The sequence below is a fragment of the Linepithema humile genome, chromosome 3 (assembly GCF_040581485.1).
Source record: "Linepithema humile isolate Giens D197 chromosome 3, Lhum_UNIL_v1.0, whole genome shotgun sequence".
Classification (NCBI taxonomy): Eukaryota; Metazoa; Arthropoda; class Insecta; order Hymenoptera; family Formicidae; genus Linepithema; species Linepithema humile.
Window position 1 is genome coordinate 27,925,546 of NC_090130.1, and position 26,519 is coordinate 27,952,064.

Here is a 26,519-nt window from a genome sequence, read left to right on the forward strand (position 1 = left end):
ATATAAAACGCATAATATATATAATACAAAGATTATTATGCGATTAAGTCTTTTTAAACGCAAAACCTGTTTAGCGTAGTGTCACCTCTCGTTAATATGCGACCAAGAGTAAATAATATAAAGTAAGTGCAACAAGAAAATTAATTTTCGTTGCTGTACGCTTAATCTTGTTACGAAGTATAAGGGAAAAATAATTGAGAGTAGTTCCTGTAACCTATTTTGCAGAAAACAATTTACACGTTGCGGAACTTTAAATAACGTTTTTAACGATCTGCGTGCAATGACATCTTAAATGAGACTTTTATGTGTCACATAAAATACGTATAGAAAACATGATGCAAAATTAATTAAACTTTTTAAGTATTCTTTGGAATATTCTATTCAAGAAAAATTTAGAGGAACAATGTGAAAAGGAAATAATTTTGACTGAAAAAATGAGAAAGCAATTAATCTTGTGTTTCAAATAATCGGTTTAATTAAAGAAAAAAACTAATTAATGTAAATTTAAATTAATTATCGAATTTAAATTAAGGAAAAAAAATAGAAACAGAATTGAAACAGAAAAATTGAAATTATTTTCCTTCTAATATAAAATATCTAAATTTTCATTTATTCGGCAGTCTCTGATTATGAAATAGATTGTTTGATAAAGAATTATCTGAAACAGTATCCATTTCAGTATTTCCTTATTCGAGATATACGCTAATTAGATTTTTTCTCATCTAGATATCTAGACGGTTACAAAAATATTCGTAGAGAAATTTCTCTTTTGTCCCAGACATCGCGACGCCCAACGCTTATTACAATGCTTATTCTTTTCGACGCTTCCGCTGGAACGTTTTATATTCTGCGGTTTTTCACCATATTGTGAGTTGAACATTTCTTTTTTTAATCGCAAGATACTGAAATCGTTGATCGCACCAGGATATGCTCAATTTTTATTCTGTGAAACTATCGTTTCTTCCATATCTGTTTTTTTTCTCTTTTGAAACATGATATCTTTTGCATAAAATGCAAGTTAATGACTGTCTCAGCAGATCATCGGCATTTAATTCTTAAATCAAGCATACTCACTGTTTGCCAATAAGCTGTGATCTCCTTTAACGCTCTGTATTTTAGTTAATCATAACATCCCACAGCTATCATAAGCCAATGTACTTTTCTCAGATGTAATTTTCTCATTAAAAATATTTAGTAATTAGTAACGGTGCAATTATAAACTATTTGAAATCAACATTTTTCTGGAATTAAACATGAATCCCGGATATGTCAAAAATATAATAATACTGACGCAATTTCGCATTTTCATAAAATTGCACGCTCTGGAAAAGAGAAATGTATTGCATACCCGCCCTCTTTTCTCTTTTCCCTCCCCCCAAGTATGTTGAGGCAAAAGCAAGGAAAGTAAAATTTCCTTCCTTTCGTCTTTAATCTTTCAGTACTCCCTTTTTCCTTCGTAGATGTCAGCGTTTGCGATGTAATAAGGAGTTGCGAGTTATTTCGGGGCTTTGCATGCCAGACGTGCGCGAGCGTTAGCACGTGCGTGGAGCGTGGGCGTAATTCTCGAGACTACTTCCTTCGAGATCTCCCCGCCGCAGTCGCGAAAACTTTCACTATAAAACTGTCCATCGTTGCCCCGTCGTTGTGACTGACAGCTCCATTTGCGACGTCAGGGGAGAAATTCCTTGCTGGAAAGACTAATCGAAAGTACGCTGGGGAACCAGCTGCGTGAGTTTTTCCGACTTTATGAAGGACGCCGTATCTCTCGCTTACGCCGGTTCATCTACAATTTTATTCGCGGCTACGCAGAAGCGACTGAAAAAGTCGCGTAAGCGTGAATCTCTGCTCTGCGACAGAAATAAACCCTCGGCGATAAATGAGTTTTTTTTAATTTTCCGTTAAATAATTACAATTTTAAATCGGTTTTCATACTGTGATAAAAAATTCCCAGTTATTTGACGAACTCTATTATAATTTTAATATTCTTTGGTTTAAAACTCTTCGCCGCGATTCTTTCGTTCCTACAATATTGAATGGAGACCGCTACAGTTAACAGATCTGTGGTTAATTTACGTCCGTTACATTTGACGTGTTAAATTTGCTCGTATATTAAGTGCGAAAGTTTAGATCGGGCTTACGGCACGATACCGCAATCTCGAATGCGAGAAATTTTGGCAAATAGGTTACACGATGGGTTTGTACGATCCATTGCCTCGGGAACGGTCAGCGGTCGTAGGCCGTGCAAGGTTGACAGTAAGATAGATTTATAAGCTAAAGTTTCGCCGACTGTCTGGTCATTTATCATAACTAACGCGCTGGATCACGTTAGTCAACCCTTTAACTAGCGCGTGCGCACACATATAGACACTTTACTTGCTGCACTCCACTCCAGTGCATTTCCGCAATATATTCGTCTTGTGATATTATCTTCTGTAATACTAACAGCATGACGAACCGCCGAGAGATTAATGTTCTATCTTGCTGCCTGAAATTATATTTGATTATACGCTTCTTAACGTTTTTACATTGTTTTTTTTTCTACTTGCAATATGCTGTCATATATTTGTTATCACATTTTTGTAGTCGAAATTAGTTTTTTTTTTTTACGTCAAAGTTAATATTATAAAGAAATTAGCAAATTTTTTCTTCCGATTTATAAAAAAAATTATATTCGTAATAACCAAGTTTTGGAATTGGCGTAAGAAAGAATATATAGGTGTTATGTTGAAATTGAGCTCTTCAATGGTTTTAACGTTACCCGCTATTTTGTCGCTAATCTATGACGTTCAATTACAAAGGTCGGCTACCTTTAATCACGTTACATACAGGATTTGTGGATCACTGCTATTCCCGGAATAAGGGAACTATTCGTCGGTTGAGGAACTGTGACAGTCGTCGCCGTTCCTCGTTAAGACGCCACGCTGAACGCGCTATTGTCTAATTAATGAAGTTACCGATTTGCACTCGGAGCAAAACGCGCCACAATAGATTGTTTCAGATACTAACGCAGAGTGGACCGGATTTCTGTGGCGTATTGACGCGCAACAGTGCCCTAATCCAACCTGGCTTTATATCATCCGTATTCACAACACACAATGCACCTTAGTATTAATCTGCGCACAAAGCAAATTGTATCGTATTACATTATGCAACGGTATAACCCTTCCCATTTTCATTCCTTCTGTTGCACGTCACCGGAAAATTATTGTTGAATTAAGAATGTTGCTCGCGAAGGTGATATAAAAATCTTTATATGGAATTTTCATTAAAACATTGAGTCTGATAACAACTATTTATAATAGAAATTAGAACATTTAGACAGAGTGATATGGATTCTCGAATAAAGTTTCCATTAATAAATATATAAACTTCAGATTTATAAAATGAAGATTAGAAAGACTTTACGCGCGCGCTGTTACGTGCCGATATGCAACGTAATGAATGTTGAAACAGAATACTTTCTGTGAAGAATCTTTATTCCGGGCTGCTAGTCGGTGTTGCTCGTCAGAGCTGCGAATAATAATTATCGCATTAATTTTAGAATTATTTTAAATATTCTATTTTGACTGCTTAAAGTATCAAATTAGGTGTTCGATTGAACATTTTGGTCGAAAGTAGGAGAAAAATTTCGACTTGGAAACTTATTGTCTAGGATTATAATAAACAGAAAAATTAATACAAATGACATAATGCAATACAATTAGGTTAACAATAAGATATAACAGTCTTATACTTTTAACACACACACACACATACATATATAGATTCTGATACTAAGTTAATTCGCTATGTTAATATTTAGGCGATACAAAGTCATGTTTTCTTATATGTACTCTAATTTTGACAAACAATTGTTACAAGAGCGAGAACGTCGGCTCTCATTATTTCTATTGAGTCGCTTTTAGTACGCTGAAGGGGTTCATTGTTGTCGTGAGATATCGGTGCAAATGTAACTTCACGTTATGTCGGATAAGCATTATATCGGCTGGTTATTTTATTGTTAAACAATTGTTAAATTGGACGCGACCTTCTTTCACAACATAATTTAAGAGACTTGCAAAGGCTTATTAATTTTACACGCCCGTTTAATTAATTTTACTATTATAAAGATACCAACTAATCCTATAATAGAAAATAATAGAATATAAAACCAGCTCAAGGTATTCTCATACGCGGAATTAGTTCGATGATGTTTGCTTATCTCGTCTGCTTTTTTATATAATTCGTCAAGACTAGTGCTAGCTGCCCTTAATGAATCAATGTCTAAGTAAGGTGTTTTACCAATGTTTATCAAGTGAAGGTCCGAAATATTTACTTTACTATTCTTGATATTCTCGTATATTTGATTGGTACTAAGATTAATGTTAGGGATGAAATATTTGTTAATACTGAATTCGTTTACAGTTTTGCTGCGTATTAAAACGTTGTCCGCAATGGCATTACAGTCTGAAGATAATTGAATTATACCGGTTGAGAATAGTTGTGTTTGACGCGGTTTGTTGTCTTTACATACAATTTGAAGAGTTTCCTCGTGCGGCGCAGTATACAGCCAAGAATTTACAGATTGCAGTTGATACCAACCGGTGTGATGGATCTTCAGTAAGCGGACATCGCATTCTTTCAGTACCTTTTCTAATTTAGCGGATTTCAATAATTCTGATTCACAATTGTGGACAGACGAAACCTGATATAATAGATCTGTTTGTTTGCAGATCATCGCGCTATTAATCTTTTTACATTTTGTAATGTCTCTGTCGGTTAGATGTGTATACAATTGTCTATCGGCACTAAGTCCTATGTGCGTGTTTATCAGGTTTATAAACGCATAAACATTTTCTTCATTTTGTTTTATAGGTAATGGAATCACGCGATATAAGATAAAATTGGTTTGTTCAATTATTGGGATTTCGATGATATAAACTAATTTATGGTCTTTATAAAATATACTTATGTCGCTAGAATCGATCAGATTACTAAATTGGCCAAGTTCCATTTTTATAGGTAGTCTCTTGTTGTGCGTATCATACATGTTTTTTAAATTATTAAACAATTCTCTAGGTGTAAGTATTTTTGGATGAAGCAATCCTCGGCGCGCTAATAATACGGCTTGCGTAAGTGTTTCTAATTCTATTTCATATTCTAAAACCATTTGGGAACATTCTATCATATGTGAATTTACTTCTGTGTTTATTTGTATTTTAGTTAATTTCCTAGTGTTATTTGATATCCGCTTCTTAAGTTTATTCAAATTAAAGTCAACTTCCTTAAACTTTTGGCTATTTTTTTCAAAGGCATCACTAAAGTCATTAATGGTTGATTTTATGATACTAACTTGTTTTTTATATAAATTCGTCAGTTCTTTCGAGTTGTTATAAGCAAGATCTATCTGTTTGTTGTAATAATTAGCATCAGATGAATCTAGTGTGCCAAAAAGAACCTTTTCAATTTGCCCTACAAAGTCGAACACACCACGTTCGACTCTTGCACTGCGTTTATCGAAACGAATTTCATCGTTGGATCGTCCTATTATGTCGTTAATAGTTTCTCTATCTATTTTTAACTTTGCTAATTTGTATTGAATGTGTTTTAATTCTTGTAGTCCTGAACATGTAAGATTTTTTGTTAAGATGCTATTACATAAGATTATAATTTCCTTTGCGTAAAATGTCAGTATCTTTTCTTTTTCTTCCAATGGCGCGAGATTAACATAATTGATAAATTTCCATTGATCACTATAAATAATAAGGTTACCTAAATGTTCGAAGTAGACTCCTGCCAGATGCTTTAATGGTTGATTTATAAAGTTTTCGGAAGACTCCGAACTAATCATTGACGTCATTGACGTCAACACTCTGTAACAAAAAATATACGCGTTTTAGTTCATTAATATGCAAAATTTGATTATGTTTGCCTCTTTTAATCGTATAATTTACATCATTTAGTTTGCGTATAATTTTGAATGATCCGTCATATTGATCTGCCAGTTTTTTGCTACCTGTTCTGACATATTACATACCGAAATCAAGCGAGCGATAAATTTTTTAACTAACTACAATGATCTTAGCGCACCGATGCGCACCGGATCGTGTTCACGACGACAAAGTGTCGATTCTCGACGTTTTAGAACGAGCAACAAATTCAGTTTACGATATATTTTACAGTATAGAGTCTGTAAATTAATTTGGTACTGAAATCATGCGAGCAACAAATTCCTTTTAGTCAACTTTACTTTGATCATGTGGAAGACATGGCGCAGCGTAACAATCGCCAAGTGAAGTCGCACCTTTTAATTTAAAGCTTCCCGAGAAAAAAATGATGTAATATGGTCAGATGTAAATATATATTAGTTATGAAAAGATCTGATAACATATGCAATTTTATATGATCATATAAAATTCAGATCCTTTCATAACTAATTATATATATTTATATCTGACCAATTATATCATTTTTTCTCGAGTTATTAATATCAAGATAGCTCACTTAATATAAACTCAGTTCTTGCTAACACGATAAGAGTAACAAAATCCGGACTACAGCAACAAATTAGCACTAAATTAATTAATAGATGCGACTTTATTTGGCGATGGTGGGAAGTCCAGCTTAATAAGGGAACTAATGTAACTGGAGCTAACGAGTTACTTTCCGAGCTATTGGTATTGTAATGCGCTTCAATATTTTTAAAATTTGCAAAATTTATAGACTTACAATAATGCGATGCGTAGCATCTCGACGCTGAAGATAATTTTACGCCGCTGTAGATAAGTTGATGATAAAAGGTGACTTTTTCTCGCGCTGGCCATCCACAGAGTCTCGTTGTTGCTGTTATTTTTTTTTTCGTTAGTTATCCAGGAGCGTTCTAATGACACGTCTTATAAGTTAGCGGAACAAAATGAGCAGAAGCAATTTTAATTAATATTTTTATTTGTTGTTTATTTGTTGCTAAAAAGTTGCCAAAGAAAAAAATTTGTCGCTCTGTAAGGTTCTTTAAAAACTAATGTTCCACTAAAGGAAGATTGAGACATACACATAATTTTTTTTGTTTTGTTCTAAAAGAATATTCACTAATCTGTAGTAACTTTGCGCGCCGAGCGGTCTCCTGTCATTGCTTAAACCTATTTTGCAAGCGACAAATTTTTTTCTTTGGCAACTTTTAGCAACAAATGAACAACAAATAAAAATATTAATTAGAATTGGTCTGCTTATTTTGTTCCGCTAACTTATAAGACGTCCTGATGGCTTTGTGCCTTTTACCTCGTAGATCGTAGACTATACGTCGTGGTTTTATCGGCCGACAGACAGGATCTTAGCAGGTTGATCAGAGCGTGCTTCCGTTGAATTCGTCGGGATATCACTAAATTATGATTGACCTCGGTTCTTCTACTTCGATAACCTTGCCAGGCTGCGAAGTTTTCTCGAAGCCCAGGCCTCCAACTTTGTCTTACTCCAAGGTTCGATTTCAGAGGAATTTTATGCAGCAATCAGTCCAGAAATTTAGCAGAAAAAAAATTTTTGTACTCTTACACAGACTATCCCATTGCTGCCATCAATTATTGCTGATATGCAACGCAATGAATGTTGAAATAAAACAGAATATTTTCTGTGAAGATTCTTTACTTCGAACTGCTAGTCGATGTTGCTCGTCAGAGCTGCGAAGGAAAACTGAACTAAGAACTTGTGATCTGAACCTTCCAGAAGCTAGGAATGTATTTTATTATCGAAAAATTTGGAAAGGAACTCGTGCGGAGAGGGGAGAGTTAGATTATTTAAGTTACTTTTATAATATTTTACTTAAGGGAGCATTTTGCGTAGGAATGAAAGTTCAAGATCTATGTTTATTAGTTTATCGATACAGGTTGTGTGTTTTGATCGCAGGAAGATATAAAGATATAAAAATGATTTATATGTCCGAAGGACTTAAGTTTTAAGGATAAAGAGAGCTATGACACGTAACAGCGCTCACACGATATAGAGAGGGAGGTTCTCGTATGACATTCTTGCGGGGATAGGTGCACTTGAAATTGCCTCGCCAGCGTAGGTTCCATAACTGATATACGTCTCTTTGCAGCACTCCCGCATAGACGTAAGTCAATACGTTTCAACATTACCTTGCCGATTCGTTGTAGCATTCGTGTTTGCGTTTAATCTCTTTCCTTAGCTCCGAGCGAGCAGCCCGGACATAAAAGCATCGTAAAACATCCGTCCGCGCTTTGATCTCTTTTCGCGGCGCAGTCTTCGTAATGCATACGACGGCGCTTCGAGATTATGCATTTATCGGATTACGCCGAAGTAATGTCGAGCCGAAGAAAAAAAAACCATAACAGAGCGGCGCTGCCTCGCTGTCTGTCTCTAGATAACGAGAGTCGATAACGGAGGAATAGATAGGCGGGAGTTAAAAGCACAAGAATTAAAGTATATTTTAATGTAACGAATGTAACAAGAAAATATCGACATGTGATTTATATACGTTACAATTATTCACACATATTCTTTGCAACGTTAAGCCTTAGTTTCAAAATGTGTTGAATATTTTATTTTTGGGTTTGCGCACTCACGCAACACATATTCCCATTGTTGTATTTTCATATCTAGAGTGCGCGAAAAGGTAATTCTTGCCATTATAATTGGAAACGGCAAATTCGCAGTGCCACCGTTCGAGTCGCTGTTCGACGAATACTAAATAGCAGATAACTCATTTATCGAAGAAAGCGGTTCTCTCCGCGATTCCCGCAGCCGCGAGCCTTCAATTCGCAACCCGCTGCCGCGATTGCTGCCGCTGCCATCGATGGTGCCGCCGCGAGAATTTCAGATCGTTATTTACCTTGCCGGGAGTTCAGAGACCGCCGCGAGACTGGGGCTCGCGTATGCAAATAGATATTTCATTCCTGTCTGCGGGAACAAGGATCGAGGTTGGGGGATAAGGTGATTTTCTCGAGGGAAATTCAGCATGGGGCACTCCGATTCGTGGAGTGGTGCGTTTCTCGTTCTGTTTTTCCTTTTTTTTTTCTTCTCTTCCTTTTTTCCAAGACGAGCTGCGCGATAGAAACAGCCTTGCGCCTTGCGCGGTGCAGTTTCCTTCGATCCCGGTTTATTTTCCACGATGATTTCTTCAGTTGCGTGCTACCGTCAATACGACAAGCGAAAAGGAAGATAGCTATCAATTTAGAAACTGATTGGGATCAATAAATACGTATGGATTTAATTGCATAAACTAGTATACTTTTAACGTATTTATAACATTTATATGCGATAGAAATTTGTTAAGAATAAAATGTTGCTTTTTGTTTCAGCGAGGAATGCGAAAGTCGAGGATATCTGAGACGCCGAATGGGGTAAGTGAATTCTATCAAAACTTCTTACGTTAAATTTAATCTTGCTTAAGTCGCCACAATGCTCTCTAATCTTCAAGAGCTAGACGATACGTACCGAACAACATTCGGGGCGTGCCTGCCGCGATACGTTTTACATGTTTTTTTTAAACTACTGACATGTAAGAAAATAGAATTCATTTAAAGCTATTTTAATCTTAATAACTTTTTTCTACTTATATCTACTTCTACGCCTACTTTTATCTACTTCACAATTCTGAGAATGTAATCGCATAAAATCATCTTACCAACTTTTTTATGTCTTTATAGATATAAAACATAAGCTTTTATTTTTTGTAATAATTTTCTTATTATTTACATTTAATAATAAATTGATGAATATATGTAAAATTGAATTAATTCTCGAAAAATTCACTGTTACTATTACGAATAGCATTTATAGAAATATCGCCTACTTTTTAATCTAAAGAGTTTGTGCTGATGGCGAAAAAAATTACATGTAATTTCTTGTGAAAACATCATGAACATAATTACAGTGGTTAGTGCAGAGCCTTAAATTTATTCTGCTGAGAGATGGAGTTTATGGATTTAGAATCGTTAGATAATAGTTGGCAAAATTCCGTTGCATCCTATCGCGGTCTAATTCGGACTCTCGTCGACATTCGTTAAATCGAAGTAATATCTCGGTAAATCGAAATGCGCGGAATCCACGAAGTGTTGGAAGATTAGTTTCCTAGCAACCAAAATTGGAGTGGGCTCTGCACGCCTTGCCCATTATAAGGACTTTAACCCAATCTTGCTTTAATTACAACACATTTACGGATTAAAGACTGCGATATTTAGAAAGGCTTCGTTGCAGTCAAAGTCAGCTGAAATTGAGCCGTGCGATTGAAAAGTTTATCTGCTCGAATGTAAAATATCTAGAAAGTTCTTTAAAAAGCGATTTTTTTTAAATTTGATATAAAACTCAAATAGAATTACGTTGCTGACGAGAATTGAAAGAAATTGTGATTCAGGCAGTTGACCCGTAAAGACCGATATGTGCGTCATAGCTAAGTAAAATATATGAAAAGCATTTTCACGAGAAAGCTGCGACAATGGTGAAAGCAGTTCTCGATTCCGAACGTTCGAAGCGCGCGGTCGTAAGCTTTAGTTACGAGCGTACTTGATTAAGCTCTCGGAAAGGGTTGCTTGTGGAGAGAGAACGCATTTGTTTAGTAGGGTCAGAGAATGCGAGAGATGAATGTGGGTGAACGTGGCACGGGGTGCCGACTGGCAGGATACCTAATGTTTCCCGCGCCTAATGACGCGGGCGGTTAATCATTTTTGCTTGCGAGTTTGCGCGTCACTTTTCTCTTTTGCGCGATTACGGAAAATTAATAGTCGCTCCGCTTTACCAATTTGATGAATAAATCTTTAAACCATGTTTGCTCTGAGCTGAAATTTTTAAATAGCAGATTCCCTGAAAGCCAAGCGATTAAATATTTTCAGGCGATATTTGAAGTCTTAATCTGTGGATTTTAATTCTTATATCTTTTTTAATTCATTAAAACATTTTCTTTAAACACGTTTAACTCTTTTAATATCGTAAGCGTTTGAATATTTGCCAATTCTATTATAAAATTCGCAAATGTTTATGAAAAAGATTATTTTATTCATGTACATTTGCCAAGGTGGATAGTGTTAAATTATTGCACAAGCATATTTCGATATTGATTTTAATTATTCTCATGATATAATAATTAAATTTTAAAAAATTCTAAAGATGTAGCACATATTATTATTAATATTTGTTGCTTGGATTTGAAAATACCATGCAATGCAAAAAGAAGCCATTTTTTTGTGACATTCACCGATTCTTGTTCAACATTGCTCTCTGTATCCATTTTCGATTTGGAACTACGTGGCCGCATCCAATCTCGCGACACTGCCGTTGGTACATGTCCGTTTATCGATAACACATTATCTACATTTATTTTTGAATTGGAATTACATTGCGTTATATAATTATGTAATTAAATGCAATTCTGACCTAAAATTTATGGACACAGCACGGATATGAGCCAAACGGTAATGTCGAACGATATGATTATATAGACCTTCATTTTTAAAACGAGTGATAACAAGTGATAACAAGTTCCGAATGACCGCTCTTAGACTTCTCTCTGAGACTGTGTAATTAAATAGCCGTAAAATGCTCTTGGAAATTGCGGTACGTACGAAAATATGATAATTACATCCTGTAGATCGCAGCAGTTATCCGAGGACTCAACTAATTGTAAGTTCGCGAAGAGGTTGACTACGAGGCGAGCATTTGTTCGCGGTTTGCGAGGGTGAGCACGGTTCGTGGAGTGGCTCATAACATCGGGCGGTGACAGTTAGTTAAAAGCGCATTTCCTCGCTCGCAGCGAAATTCTCGTCACGCGACCGTCGGCAAGTCGCAGTCGTCGGAACTAACAGATGTAACACGTGCGAAAGCTCTTCGTCCCCGCAAGCTCGTTTCATTCGCGCGCGCGCGGGCTGCTTGAGAAATCGCCGAGCGCATTTTTAAATTTTCTCCGCAATCTGAGCGCGCAAGAAAATCTCGCCCGAGATTCTTCATCGCGCACAGATCGCGTTAATAATCATTAAAAAAATTTTCTTTTATTAGCGACGTATACACACTTTGTTTAAATTATAACATTAAACAGAAATGCATTAATTTATTTTTTTTTTATTAATTATAATCCAGTTGTGTAATCTTGCGACAAGAAAATACTGCAAGCTCAGTTTTTTTTCTATGTTCAATTAATCACGCTATCTTCGCTTGATATTGAATTAATTATCATATGAATAATATATTCATTATATGCATAATATATTTGCCAAAATGATTCCGCGGTTTACAATTCTAACGGGAATTCTATCACGCTAATCGTACAATTGCTTTTACTATAGTAGCTAAAGTTCTCGAGACTGACGACAGAACGGCTTTTACACGCGAGTTAGGCGATTTTAATAACCTGAATTAATGCGAGGTCTTTTCATTGAAAAGACTCCGACGGAACGCAATATATGCTTACAAAGAAAGATGCGTAACAATGCATTTTTTAGTGCAGCTACAGCATTCAAGTTGCACCTTTATTCTAACGTGAAATTATACAATGGTAACATTTTTACTGTGAGAGATACGATTACATTGTTTTCGTAAGAGTTTTACGTAAGAGTTAATCTCTCACATTTTCATTCCTCAAGTGCTTCGTCTGACCGAGTTTTAATTTGGATCTAGTTCCAAATATATTTATGAACTGATGATGCGATAATAAATTAATCAAGCCTTTAATTTTATTAATGTTAATATCGTGTAGATTTATTCACGGCGGTTCGTCGGCTTGTTTTTTTTAAACGTCGTTGTATCATTTTCAGATTACGCGCGAGCGAATAAAATTATGTTTACCGTTGTATACGAAGTTAGTGTACGAAGAAGCGAGAAAATTAATCCCATTAAGTGGGAGTTTACTAATTGTAAGTAAAACTCGAACCCCAGTATTTTCGATGGTTAATTACGTAGTCCCTCACTTCATTAGTTGGAGAACCGCCGGAAAATATTGCGCGAAAGAAAAGCTCCGGTTGCTCGAGGTGGTTTGTTGCGAATCTTAGTTAGGAAGACGGAAGAGTTGTTTCTCCCCGCGGCGGAAGATTTGTTTAGGAAACGGTGGCAAGGGAGTGGAGTGGGAAGGCCGAAACGGTGGGCAGCATCGGGCGGTGACGGCTAGTTAAGCACATTTCCCTCGGAGGAGGAAAGTTCTCTGGCGCGGGGGCATGTCGTAGAGAACATCTGCTGCCCTGTCTAAAGAGGGAACTCAGACTCCGGTAGTCTGCGCGCGTCCGGAAGTGACAGAAATCGCCAGTGAAATCTGCTCTATGCGATGTTCCCCGTTTTCGTCGTTTTTCTTTATCAGCGATCGCTAATTTTCTCTCTGAAATCCATCTCACTTCGTAAAATTAAAGGCAATGAGAGTATGTGTACACATGTTATTTAATATATCTTTATTTATCATTATTGTATATTAAACTTTGAAAGGATATTTTGGAGGGAACCTAAGAAATTATTAGACACAAAGATTTTTCTATTTTAATATTAAGATAGAAAAATTTTTTAGAGTTTAAATATACATTTGGATACGTTAGGTGTCTAATTTTTATTGCGTATAAGACATTATTTAATTTCGCCGGAGCTAACAATTATAATATATCTATTATTATGTACTTAATTATTTAAGGAATGTCTGAGGATAATATAATATCATAATGCAGTTCAACATTTCAAGAGACAGTTATCGTAATGAACAAACCTAGAATTTTATTGCATTTTTAAACGCGCACTTGAATATAATCTTTATCGCGTATATAAGACGTCTCTTGGTTTCTCCACAAGATAGAGCTAACAATTCTGTATGTAGTATTACGTACCCAATCTTTTATCAAATGTCCCAGGACAGAATATAATTAAGAGAGAAATGTTCAAAGGAAAATTTTAATGTAATGGAAATATTCTTGAGTTTGGCGGACCTCAGTTTGCATTTCTACGTTTAAAACCGGTGGGAGTAATTAAATTCTCCTCGGGAGACTGTTACGCGCTGCATATTATGCTGGTTATTCAGTCGTTCTTAAACGAGAGTTGTAACAACTGTGAAGAAAATTCTCAAGCTGTCTTTGGCTAATATGAATCTTTCTTCTTTGACTCGCGTCATACGTTTTTTGGTCGGCGTGACAAATATAATCGAGAGAATTTTTTTCAACGATATTACTCATCAAAGTTTAGTTACAAACTTGTATTATTTATTTCATATCTTTATATAGTAAAATACATCCGTGTAAATGTGTAGTAAGAAATAATAATTTATAACGGTTCTTCGTCGATTTATATTAATAGTAATCAATTGCTGGAAACATAAAAGAGACTATTAATAATTTTTCGATTAAAATTATTTTTGCATAATTCGTCATCAAAGTGGTAATTTTGCTTCAACGGCGGCGGTTTTACACAGACAAAAATTCGTAGTTTGACTAGCGTTTGATCCTATCCTTAGTTTACATTGGCGCGATTTGCACAAAGGGCACATCTGACCATCGATCACGTCCACCTGTCGCCATAACGTGAAAAATACACCACCATCCTTTCGCAATCACGCTGGCAGAGAGATATTCCCGGCACCTATATGTCGTCCAACGTAAAATCCGAACATCAAAATGCGGATTGGTATAAAGAAATTTTATTTTAGCCAGATTTTAGCGAAAAAGTAGCATTCTTCCGGAATTAAAATTTTATCTTACCGAATAAAAATATGCAATTTAATTCGGCGGTCTTTCATTTCTAGCATTAAAAAATATATTGATTAATAATACAAATTACTCACTGAATATAGCTTTACCATTTTGAATGTTTTATACGGCATGCAGATATAATTCATGACGAATAAAGAGGTCAACTTTCAATGTGTCACCGTGCACATGAGATCGATGTAACACGTATCCCTGATTTTAATTATTACGACATCACGATACTCACATTTCTGCATCGTGCAATTATAGCTTAGCAAATTGAATGACGAATGGAATTGTCGCTTCATATCGCATCGATCGAGAGTGAGAGGGAAGAAGAGGGAGAGAGGCTTGCCTCTCAACTAATAATAATGTTTGAGCTTTGGCGGTAACAATATCGAAATAATAGAGCCTCCTGGGTGTAATAGATTCGATTTTCCGCGGATAATAATCGAGAGCGGTCGGAACGAGGGATAGCCTTTATTTATGGTTGCCGATGGCGGTACATCGAGGTATAACAATAGCGCATTGGTTGTACAGGTTGGCCTTTATAATAATTCAAGGACTGACGTAATATCGTCAACATTCAAATTTCAGATTTTGCATTGATATTGCCAGCGAATATATGTGGTACGGCTTTGTGATATTATATGAGGAACGCAGATGAGAAATGTTAGATTCGCGCGTCGAACTGTTCATTAAATTTTCAATTATGCTTCAATATTTTGATAAGAATATATTTTCGAAACCTGCGCATCAACGCGAGCCTTTCCACCATGACTGTACGTGCTTTCATAAGAACCGCAGCTCGTCACAGCAATTTTGGTATATTTCCTCGCTTCTGACGTCATCGATATACATGTATATGTACGTAGCTGAAACGACCATCGTGTACCATCTTAAAGGCAAATTTCTGTTCTACGTTTGACAGCGCGCAGGGAGGAGATGCCGGAAGATATTGTCTGGGCTTTCATGAAGTATCATCCGGGTTTCCAGGATTTCCATCTTTCTCGGTGATTGCTCGTACTTTATGAAACACGTCACCGGCATCCCGCGTAATACTTTTTATACTTTATTGTAAAAGGGGGTAGCGTCTTCGTCGCGTTCGTAAAACACGCGCGCGTACGTGGGTGCCAGCTCGAAAATTACCTGCTTTTTAGTGATTTTTCACGCAACGCGTACGTATTCCTTTATTCGCAATAAATGCCAAGCTACGAAAATACGCGCCAGCGAACGTATACTTTTCATCCACTTTTTCTATTGTTGCGAAATACAAAGAGCTCATATAAATCAAATAATTTTTTGTGCAAAATTTTTGCACGAATTTGGAGTTGATTTTTTTTATCGTAAAAAATTTTAAAGTTTATATATTTACCATATATTTTTAATTTATAAATTTAGTTTGCAAAAATTGATTTAAATTCTTTATTGCATTTCATATATTGCTGTGTGCATGTTTCAAACTCGGATTAAATATACAGAAAATATACATATAAAAGAAATCAATACAAATTTATCAAAAAATCTGTCATTTAAACACGTTCCGAGATTTATCGAGATACCTCACATTTTATTTTCCCTCTTTTATTTAAACGCCAGATTGATGTCGTTCATAAAGTCGGGCTTCATACATTATGAAAAACGGATTCCGGCTACGCTGAATACGAATGCGGTATTAAAAATTTTATTTAATTCGCATTTATTAAAACGCTAATCGAACGAAGGACCTTCGCGCTACGTTTGCGTGATATTTATTATACGGAAATTAGTTTGCTCGCTTAATATGATAAAATGGCATTCGCGCGTTAAGCGATATGAAATGTAAACGATCCGTGTTTGGTAAGCGCAATCAATTTTCGCAACAGTTAAATTCTGCAATAATAATTGACGAATGTATTTGCCAGGTCAGAATACGTCGCGTGTCGTGTATCACAAGTTTGTTTGAATGTTGTACCAATGCGGTTTGTTATCAAGATATTCAATTTCCATGTTTATCATTCTTGCTAGAAATCATAATAACGGTGTAATTACATATCGAGAATATTTTTTACATTTCCTCAGTGATTCGTATACGAATTTGCTGAAAAAAGTATTTGATTGTTGGAGAACGTTGGTACTGAAACGTTGTAAATATCAATCATTTCATATAATTCGAAGATAGCGATCCAACAAAGCTGACAGCGGAATACTACGAAAAACTAAGTCGTTTTATTTGTTAAATCAAAAACACGAGAGACACGATATTTCGGGCGCGATTCGAAATTCAATTTTAACGTATTCCAAATCCGAGCTCGCAGGCGTCGACGGCGTGACGAAATCCAGTTTTCAATCACCGATCATTCGGAGCTTTAAGTGTAAATTAATTCGATTTTCCGCTTTTCATTGTGTTCGCTGTAGCCTGAGGAATCGACGCGACCCGGCGATATATTTTATCGGACACAGCGGAAACGCGGAAATACGTCAGGCATAAGCTCGAAACATCCCGACGGACATGATTTTTACGGTGGAAATGTAACGTTATCGATTCACGTCGCGATTACGCCACGATATATATTAACTCTGCGCAAATCGGCAGGATTTCTGTCCCACTTGATTTGTAATAAAATTCACAAATGTTTACAGATGCCTATTAAAATTTGCGCGATTGAGAACACCGCGCGATACCGTCGATTTTTATCGCCGCCGTGCGGCGTATCGATTTCTCGTGATTTACGCGCCGCTTTTACGCGCGCCGCATCCGATCTATCATCGCACGGCTGACGGTGGTCTGTTTTACGACCGCGATTATTTATTATAATAAAACACATATTCCACCGGCGCGACCAATATGTCGTCTCGAGCGAGCTTGCGCTCACCGCGATGATAGTCTCATGAATATTAACGCGTGGCGAATACACCGTTACTCCGGTTCCCGCCATCGCTGTTGACGCTCGTAACATTCATAATCAAGAAGTTACATTCTTACATCAGCGGTTTACGAGGTATCAATTTAAGACGATGAATATGTAGCCGAGTCGCGCTCACGGCGTCAAAAGCGAACGCACAGCTAATAAAAAACGGAAGCTTTTGCATTAGACAGAAAGAGAATCTATATCAGTATCTCAATCAACGGGGAATTATTAGTTGAAAACGAGAAAACGATTTGCGAGTAATTTCTGCGACTTATTATCTGTTGCAACGCACAAGTTATTTAATTTGCCAAAATAATTTATCGCAGCATTACACGATTCTTTACTCGAAAAGTGGAAATTGATACTTTATATTTCATTTTGTTACGCTTTTATCTCTGTCGGTAATTTCGTAAATTTTTCAAAATGTGTTAAACGAATGATTAAGACAAATCGCGCTAAAGTATCGTCGTACAATAGGAATGATTACAGCGGGAGTTGTCTATCGGGCGTAACGATAGGTCGTTAAATGCGAAAAGCGTGGCGACGAGACGAGGAAACGGCAGGTGACATCCGTCGTAATGGATGCAATTAAAAGGTGCAATGGGCTGTTGAAACCAGCACGGTGACGTCGTCAGTCTTCGAGCTCTCTCACTTCGGGAGATTTTCGGAAGTCCCTTGGAGCCGCCAGCGGTGGCGGCTTACCGCCGCCCGAGAGGAGACGTCGACGACGTCGTCGTCGGGCGTCGGTGGTGGAGTGCATCTTCTCTTGCGCCGGATCGATTTTCACGCGAGAGAGCAGGGTGTAGCAGTAAGGGGGCGATGAGAATGCAGGCAGCGGGAAAGGAGAGAAAGACGCTGCACGGCGCTGAAGCTTCTCGCTATCGCGCGCCAGCAACACGCCGGAAGTCGTGACGTTCTCGCGCAACAACGCCGTTACCGGACCGGGCAACTTTGCGCCGGAATAAGAAGCTTCTCTTCACTTGATATGCAAGAAACTGATAATTTTAATTAAATACGGCCGCGGATATTTTAGTAAATTATTTTCTTCTATCCTACTCACTCTTGGTCACTCATCAAAATCATATTCTCGTATAACGTATTCATAGTTATACATCGATCTAAAGGGTTGACGGTGAATTATTAACATAGAATGATTAAGCGAGACAAATTCATCAACATCAATTTGTTGAAACGTTGCTATATCGTGGCAGTGACAGTATCGATTACGAATTGAAGCATTGATGTAAATGCCGACAGAAACTTTTATTTCAGTATTTACAGGAAACTTCTTGTGCTTATCGACGGTTTGCTTAAACACTAAATGCAGTTTTAATTTATGTTCTAATGCGGCGCAAGTTGTTTTTATCTCAAAGAGAGAAAGAGATATCTAAGATCAATCCATATGATAAATTATGGATGGTAATGACAGTGAAATGAGAAGTAGATATGCTTATTGAAAACTGCGACTGCTTGCCTTCCCTTGTTTTGACGCATCTTGCAGCTGGCTCTCATCGAGAGAGCTACATCTTTTGAAAATCGTTTACTTATCTTTTCCTACACGATGCCATCGCGCGCAAAAGTTCGCGCATCTGTTTGTCTCGCCGCCCCCCGCACTTTGCGCAAGTTTATGTTCCCGAGAGCCGGGCGTACTCTTTCCTCCTCGCCCGCTGCTTTTTACTTCGCTTTTTATCTAGCTTCGCATTTCGGCGAAACACGAAAAGTGCGAGATACTTTCTCATAATTGAAGTAGTTTGAGATACCGCGGAGAGCTTTTCGAAAAATGATATTTTTACACTGCAGCATAACAAATATTTCATCCGCAATGAGTATTTCTTGAAAATAAATCCTCTTAATGACTTGTCTTTTTAGCTGTTAATTAAATTTCATTGTTAAATTACGACTCATTAAAGATTTCACATCTTTTTAGCCAATGCAATAAGTATATCTTTCTGAAACGCGCGCCATTCCATTACTGACGATTAATAATTGTACGCGAAAATGGATGGAAATAAATATTTTACTTTTGAGCCCTTTCTCGCGTTACGTTATGCTCTTCATATGAGTCGAGCTGGCGCCGATGAGTAGATCGATGATTATTTTACCGTTGATACGATCTCACGATTGGATTTTGACGTCGTTAATGGTCGCGATTGTAGGGCACAAACGAATTTTCGCGGTGCATCGAGGCGTACATCAGCGCGACGCTTTCGCCGTTAGTCTATTTGCATCTGTTGGTCATGGCAGTTTGCCTAATTCCGAAAAGCGCCAACATTTCACGGAATCTAACTATTCTACAAAGCACGTCGTTCAAGCATTTAAAAGTTCTATGATATCTCTTTGCACACAAATTGCAACACATTGATACATAAATTATCTACTTCAATTTAAGTCTCTTTAAATCAAGATCGACTACTTCTATTTTCTTTTACATTTCGCAAATGGACGTAATTACTAATGGACGTAAATCTAAAAGGTCTGTAATACAACTGACGCTTCGAAAATGGCAAGCTTCTCACAAATTAATATCTCGAAAATGCTTATTATTAATCTGACAACGTTATTAATGTTATATTCGCAAGAATATGTAGATAATATTTTAGCATCATGTAAACAGCAAACTAAAGAAATGTTTTGCAAAATATTAAAATAAGAAAAATGATTTACACTTTTTTTTTTATTTAAATGACTATTTGAAATGGATTGAAAGTTTGAAAAAACATTTCACATGTACATCTCACTTTTCGTGTTACACGATTATGTCTGTTGCGTATCGCATAAAACATAACAATTTCTTGACGATCAAATTACTCTGAGTTGAAAGTAACTAAAGTTTAAAATATTTACACTTTAATCGAACGAAATATCGAGCAAACTTCTGGCAAACAAAGCTTTTCGGTAATTTTTAATATTGCAGCGAAAAATAGTAAAATAATTTTCTCAGTATGTTGCCGCTCAAACTTCTCTTTTTTGCAACAGATACCGGAAGCAATAAAAGCGGCGCTATGATTATATTCAGTGAGCAAAAGTAATGAACAATGAGCATTTTTAAAATCGAGGTAATGTACTTTGTGAAATTTATATAACGTTTGTTTTATTTCGATCAAGCTTGTTTAAAAAGTTCATTCTATTTACATGTTTAGTCGACTCTCAACTTTGCAGACGAGAAAGATGGATCTGTATTTAATAGTCTGCCTTGGAAAATGAAAAATGTGCTCATTTTTCAAATGTGTTTAAGCATCATGCATGTACATATATAAAATAAGCAGCTTAATTTTAGTTTTAGTTTTTTCATTACAAGTCACAATTTTGGAACTGAGATTTTTTTAAATTAAGAGAGTTTTTAAAATTAAGATGTAATGAGGAGGGGGGAAAGCTACTTTTCAAAACACGATAAAAAATTAAATTATAAAAAATCCGAAGCTATTAAAAGTTTTTGTAATCGTTGAAAGATCAGTTTTTCCAAGAGACCTTGTCGTCTAAATCACGCTTGATCTTGTCAATCCGCTGTTGCGAAATTAAGTGCTTTCGCGAAAAGCACACAATCTTTTATGTAGGCACATCGATAGATACAAAGCTTTCAATCCATCGAACTTTTCTCTCCCGTCAGTCCGAGATAAGCACCTGTTTGTGAATACAATTTCTAATATCGTTTTGTTTGCAATATTGATAAAAATATATTAAAAAATATTTTTATTTTACTGAAAGAGTTTTAAATTATCGATTTACATTGTTTTTATTTCTATTTACGTAGCTAGTTTTTAAAATTAATAATTTGTCTTAGAGCTTTCTTTTGCATAAAATGTTTTATACAAATCCGAACACTATATATTCAAATTTTTTAGACTGTCCTAATATTTGTCGCTCAAACGTGCGAAAAAGAAGAAAATATACACAATGCAGTTTTGTCCTGACGAGAATACGGCGCGAATTGACGTTTCGCCTGATTGGCAAATTTTTGGTACCAGGTCGAGCAATTTGTCTGTTGACGCGTCGACGCGTTTTTCATTTCGCTCGTTTACAAAATCAGGTTAAAAATTCATCCGGTCCAGCTCGTCGGTGCGCGTACGGCTTTTCCGTTTCTATTTGTACGAATGCTGATTTCCGCGTGCGCGCGCGTCGGAATTTTCCGTACGGAAAACGCTGTATGTTCGATAATGACAGCTGAAGCGTAATACTGCTTTTAGTTGGTCATTTTCCTTTTTATAAAGGCCACCCGATGTAACACCGATGAGTGTGCGCATTGATGCGGCAAAAATAGTGAATTGGTAACCAATGTTACAGAAAAAAGTACTTTTTTATGAAGCTATTGTATATTATCAAAGTGATGAAAAGACTGAATGATATTTTTTATCATGACGTGGATTTTATTGTCATTGCGTATGCATATGTTAGAATTTCATACAATACTTGTTCGAACGCGTCGCATCCGTGAATTCTTTCTTTACGATTATGCGCGGAGCGTGCAAATCGCAAAGTTTCAGACGCAATACCGGGGTACGACAAAAGGCCTTTTCTTTCGCGCGATGTCACAGTACAAAGCTACTGAACATTTCGGGAAAGTTCACGAAGAAAATTTTCACCGAAGCGAAAAGCTCGCCTCTTCGTACCGCCTATCATCATTATCAAGTTTCGCAAGAGTGTTCCGCTTTTGCGAAAAATTTCAAGCGAGAAACTCTATTCTATCAAATTTTTAAACAAATTTTTTCCACGGACCGTGGTTGGCGAACGTATCGCGGGCATTTACGTTCCAAACACGTGGTGTACGATTTAATATTTCTCATGAACCTGCGCGGCGTGTAAAATGAGGCACTTAATGAATGAAAATAGAAAAGAATACGACTAATTGCGGTTGTAATAAATCTCTTTTGCATTTTTGTTTTTCGAAAAATCACATAACACGTTAACTATATGTTTCCAACGCCTTTTTATATTTTATATTTAGCTTTTTTTAAAAAATATTACGAGAATAAATTTATCGATGCATGTAGAACAGATACAGTCAAATTTAAGCTAAATCGTACGCTTTTAGTAAAATAGTCGATATAAATCTTTGAATGGCTAGCACAAAAGGCTTCCAATATATTTTCAGTTACAATACACGATTTTAATTATGCAGCTCTGGCTATACAAATTTTAAATAACATTGTACAGCCCTTCTTTATGCCATGTTATATGCTAACGAGGATAATTTAGGACGAGCTGCACGCGAACATTTCACGTCTTTCGTTGCTGTAGGCTGCCGCGAACGGATTTTTTCAAGATGAGACCGCAACAATTTTCTCGTGTAAAAACAAACTCTTCTTTCCGCTATCGTGTTTTAATCCTCGGTAATAAAATGCACGCAAATAAAGATAATATTGCGCTAACTTTTGCTTTAATTTCGTCCGTCAGTAAGATCATATAGGCGGCGCGTTATCTAGGATGCCACAGGCGCATGTTCATAAGGCTTGTACGTAGTTAGCATTCCGCGGATGAATTCCGTGCGACTTCAAAGCATCTCGGGCAGTTATCCACATTTTTGCGTGACGCCGTGCGCGGGACCGGGAATAAAGGCCGCGGTCGGCTGTGGAAAGATTGACCGAGCGAACGGTACGTAGAGCGGTTTGCGTAGGAACGCAGAAATGCACTCGAATGTAATCGGTGTCGTTAGCTGAGAGACGCTTCACAATGTTTCGCGGGTTACATTGAGCCGACGCCGAATGGCATCGAGTTTGCGAAATAAAATACCTACGACCACGCTCGTCGCGCGAGCGGCTTTCCCTCGAGGAAACTCCTCACCGAGTGATTCTTCGCTCTTGAGTGCATGGCTTACTAATCCGGCTTACGTTATGCTATTGTTTTCGACGATAACTGCACGATCGATATAATCTTTGATACTCGTTGTGAGCATCGTATTTCTTCCAAGAAACAAAATAAAATCGTATTTGTCAAAAATTACTTTGCGACATCTTTTTTTTTTTTTTTTTAGTTGCAAATCACATTAGTGCAGCGCATTGATACTTGATCGATACTTGAAGCTGATATAATCTTCGATACTCGTTGTGAGCATCGTATTTCTTTCAAGAAACAAAATAAAATCGTATTTGTCAAAAATTACTTTGCGACATCTTTTTTTTTTTTTTTTTAGTTGCAAATCACATTAGTGCAGCGCATTGATACTTGATCGATACTTGAAGCTGATAGATATATAGAAAATATTTCCAAATATAATATATTGTTAAATTCTAATCTTAATCAATAATGCGACTAATCAATATAATGTTAAATATCAAGCTAATCTTGATGATTGCTAATATAATTAGCAGGAGATGGTTATTGTGAAGTAAAATGACCAGTTAACTATATTTTTTGATGGCTTATAAAAGAGAACTTGTTTTTACCGAGAAAGTTGCGTGGGCGTAGCAAAATTCACTACAGTTTGGACTTTGGAGATGTTAAAACTCGAGTTTAACGTGACTGTTATTTTCGTTTAACCGCAGGCCGGGCTTTATATTGTACGTTTTACAATCCCGAACGAAGAAATGCGCGCTAGGCGAACAAAGAACGCGGTGTATTTCGAGTAAACATAGAGATATTCTCCTTTTCTATCCCCCCTCTCCCTCCCTCTTCCCCGCTCGCGCGTCCGCGCGTATATTTATTCGCAACACATACACGTACGTGCACGTAACAGTAAATGCATCGACCGGCTATACACGTACACATATGCATGAGCGAGTTAACGGCGGTGCGACGGTTATCGCGCGAAATAGTTGAAACTTTCAGCGGAGTCCTTTCGAGAAAACCGGAGGGGCGGTTGTTTGCTGGCGCAGTACGATGCACTCGGTATAACGTCTGGAAATGGTAGAAGGGCGAAAATACTAAAACGGCGAAAATGGAAACCCGCGAGCGAAGGAGCGAGGATGAAGAAGAGTGCGAGAAAGTCGTTCGTAAAGTCGTCTCGCGTCGGATCTGCATTTTCGACGTGGAAATGTTTGCGATTTTTTTACGGCACGCATTATAATTCGAAAAGCAGAGTACCTTTTTAGGTTTGAAATTTATAATATTTATAACGAATATTTTATATATCACATGCAGTAATACATGGTTTTAACAAAAAGCTTCGTGCTTTTATCATGTCTCATCATAACGCACTCTATCTCTTATCTTGTTTGTTTTTCGAAACACTCGTTTGTCACGCGCGGGTTGCGGAGGACCGAGCTACTAAACAGAGGCGAACTTCTGCGCGGAGCGGATAGGCTAAATTACACATGTGCAAGTAGGAACTCACATGGCAGGCGTTTTCGGAGGGGAACGGTCAGTGACGCGAGTTCTCATAATCCGACGTTTGATCCTGAGTCAGCGTTCGCAGATCGCCGTAGCTGGGTCATAACAGTTATGCATCCGGTGCGGTATCGCGGGGGCTACGGGTCTCCGCCCGGGAATACGATCGTATCTGCGGACTATATATTATTCTTACCCACCGATGCCCAAAAAAAAAGGATAGCGATAAATCTGCCGATTGAAAGTATTTTTCTAAATAAAATAGTTAGAGTTGCGGTTGGAAATTTCGGTCGGGAAACGTTCTGCGCGTAACAATTTGTTGGCGAAAGTTAATTACTTCGCCATAAAGCAAACCAGTGAAAATGAAAACGTATGAGAGTTTCCATCCATATTGTACTACACAGTTGGCTATTAATGTTGCGTGAATTTGCGTTGACAAAATGAGTTTTTAAGTGAGCAAGTGTGTGCAAATTATAAAGACATAATTGTCAAACATATTTTTTTCCAAATTTTTGGATACGAAGTGGCATCGTCTTTTCGTAATCTTTTCTGTCCATTTCTCGCAATAGAATGCAATCGACTGTCATGTCACCGGCGAAACGCGTGAGAAGGGGATGCGTTTACATTACGAGGAATTTTAAATTGACTTGAGAGACGTTCGTCTGCGAGGATTTCGCGTCGGAACTTTCTGCCCGCGCCAGATAGAGTTCTTTCCAGATCCCGTCGTTGGCCAATTCGTCGAGAGAATTGACAAAATCGACGACGAGCAGTAAACTGTGTCGAACTTAACGGCACTTTTCGCGCTACTTTTTTCTAACTACCTCTTTCTCAGTAAGATAAGATTTTTCCTCCTCGGCTATCTCGACGGAGATTTGTGCCGTGGAGGATACTTGTTGTTTCGTGATAGAAAAATAAAAAAGAGAGAGAGAGAGAGAGAAAGAAAGAGAGAGAGAGAGAAAGAAAAAGCAAAGGAAAATTCTTGCACAGCCGAGAATTTCGAATGCAAATGAAGTCGACGGACCGCGACCGAATAAAAGCTGGGTGGCGCTGTGCAGAATTTGATGACACTGGCCCCACGACGCCTGAATGCATAACCATGGCGCCGGACAAACTTCCCGAAACATACATCGTACGCTCTGTCGGGTCCGAGAGAGCGTGTGTATACAGACGGGCCGGGCGAACACGGGACTGGTTGGTCGCTCGCATTTATTATACATCGCGTTATACACCTGTAAATAGAAGACGTGTGATAAACGTCCGACAATCTGTTTAATCAGTCGACTCTATATGCACGGTAGATCGCGGCAGACAGATAGGACGTACTCGCTCGCGATTAACTTTAATAAACTAGGCGATGTATCATTCGTGATGTATTTTTTTTTTTTTTTTAGTATTTGCTGCGTGAACCTGCTGCGCGCACGGCTAAAATATGTTTCTAATTGTTGGCAATTTATGCAAACTACATTTACGTATCTCTGCGCATTTGTTACCGCAGATATCTTCCGTTTTGTAAACGGTGAATTTTGTAAAAGTTACATGAAAAAAAGGAGAAACGCGGTTCGAGAAAATTATTTATAATTTTATCCGATCCTTCTCACATTTCTTATTTTTATCAGATAAGTTAAAAATGATCGTTTGTTTTTTTTTCACAATATTATGAAAATATTTAATTTATCAAGTGTACACAGTGTAGGATAACGCAACGATTTGTCGCGAATTACACGAGCTTACGCAA

At 37.2% G+C, this 26,519-nt stretch overlaps 2 protein-coding genes across 6 annotated transcripts in view; one reads left to right on the plus strand and one right to left on the minus strand.

Moving 5' to 3' along the window:
* Positions 1–26,519, plus strand: part of Cad87A (cadherin-87A) — a 184,981-nt gene that overhangs the window by 30,222 nt on the left and 128,240 nt on the right. For 4 of the 5 annotated variants that reach the window (XM_067350906.1, XM_067350907.1, XM_067350905.1 and 1 more), the window contains exon 3: positions 9,291–9,332. In XM_067350906.1, the coding sequence (XP_067207007.1) occupies positions 9,291–9,332 (42 nt within the window). Of the gene's footprint in view, positions 1–9,290; positions 9,333–23,221; positions 23,228–26,519 lie in introns of those variants that run through there. The other variant, XM_067350909.1, reaches the window with a different exon arrangement.
* On the minus strand, positions 2,706–8,265 carry LOC136998368 (uncharacterized). The gene is made up of 3 exons (XM_067350919.1): positions 7,255–8,265; positions 6,709–6,822; positions 2,706–5,852 (listed from the first exon to the last, which is right to left on the minus strand). The coding sequence occupies exons 2-3, from the start codon at positions 6,801–6,803 to the stop codon at positions 4,046–4,048; spliced, it is 1,902 nt and encodes a 633-aa protein (XP_067207020.1). The 5' UTR covers positions 6,804–6,822; positions 7,255–8,265; the 3' UTR covers positions 2,706–4,045.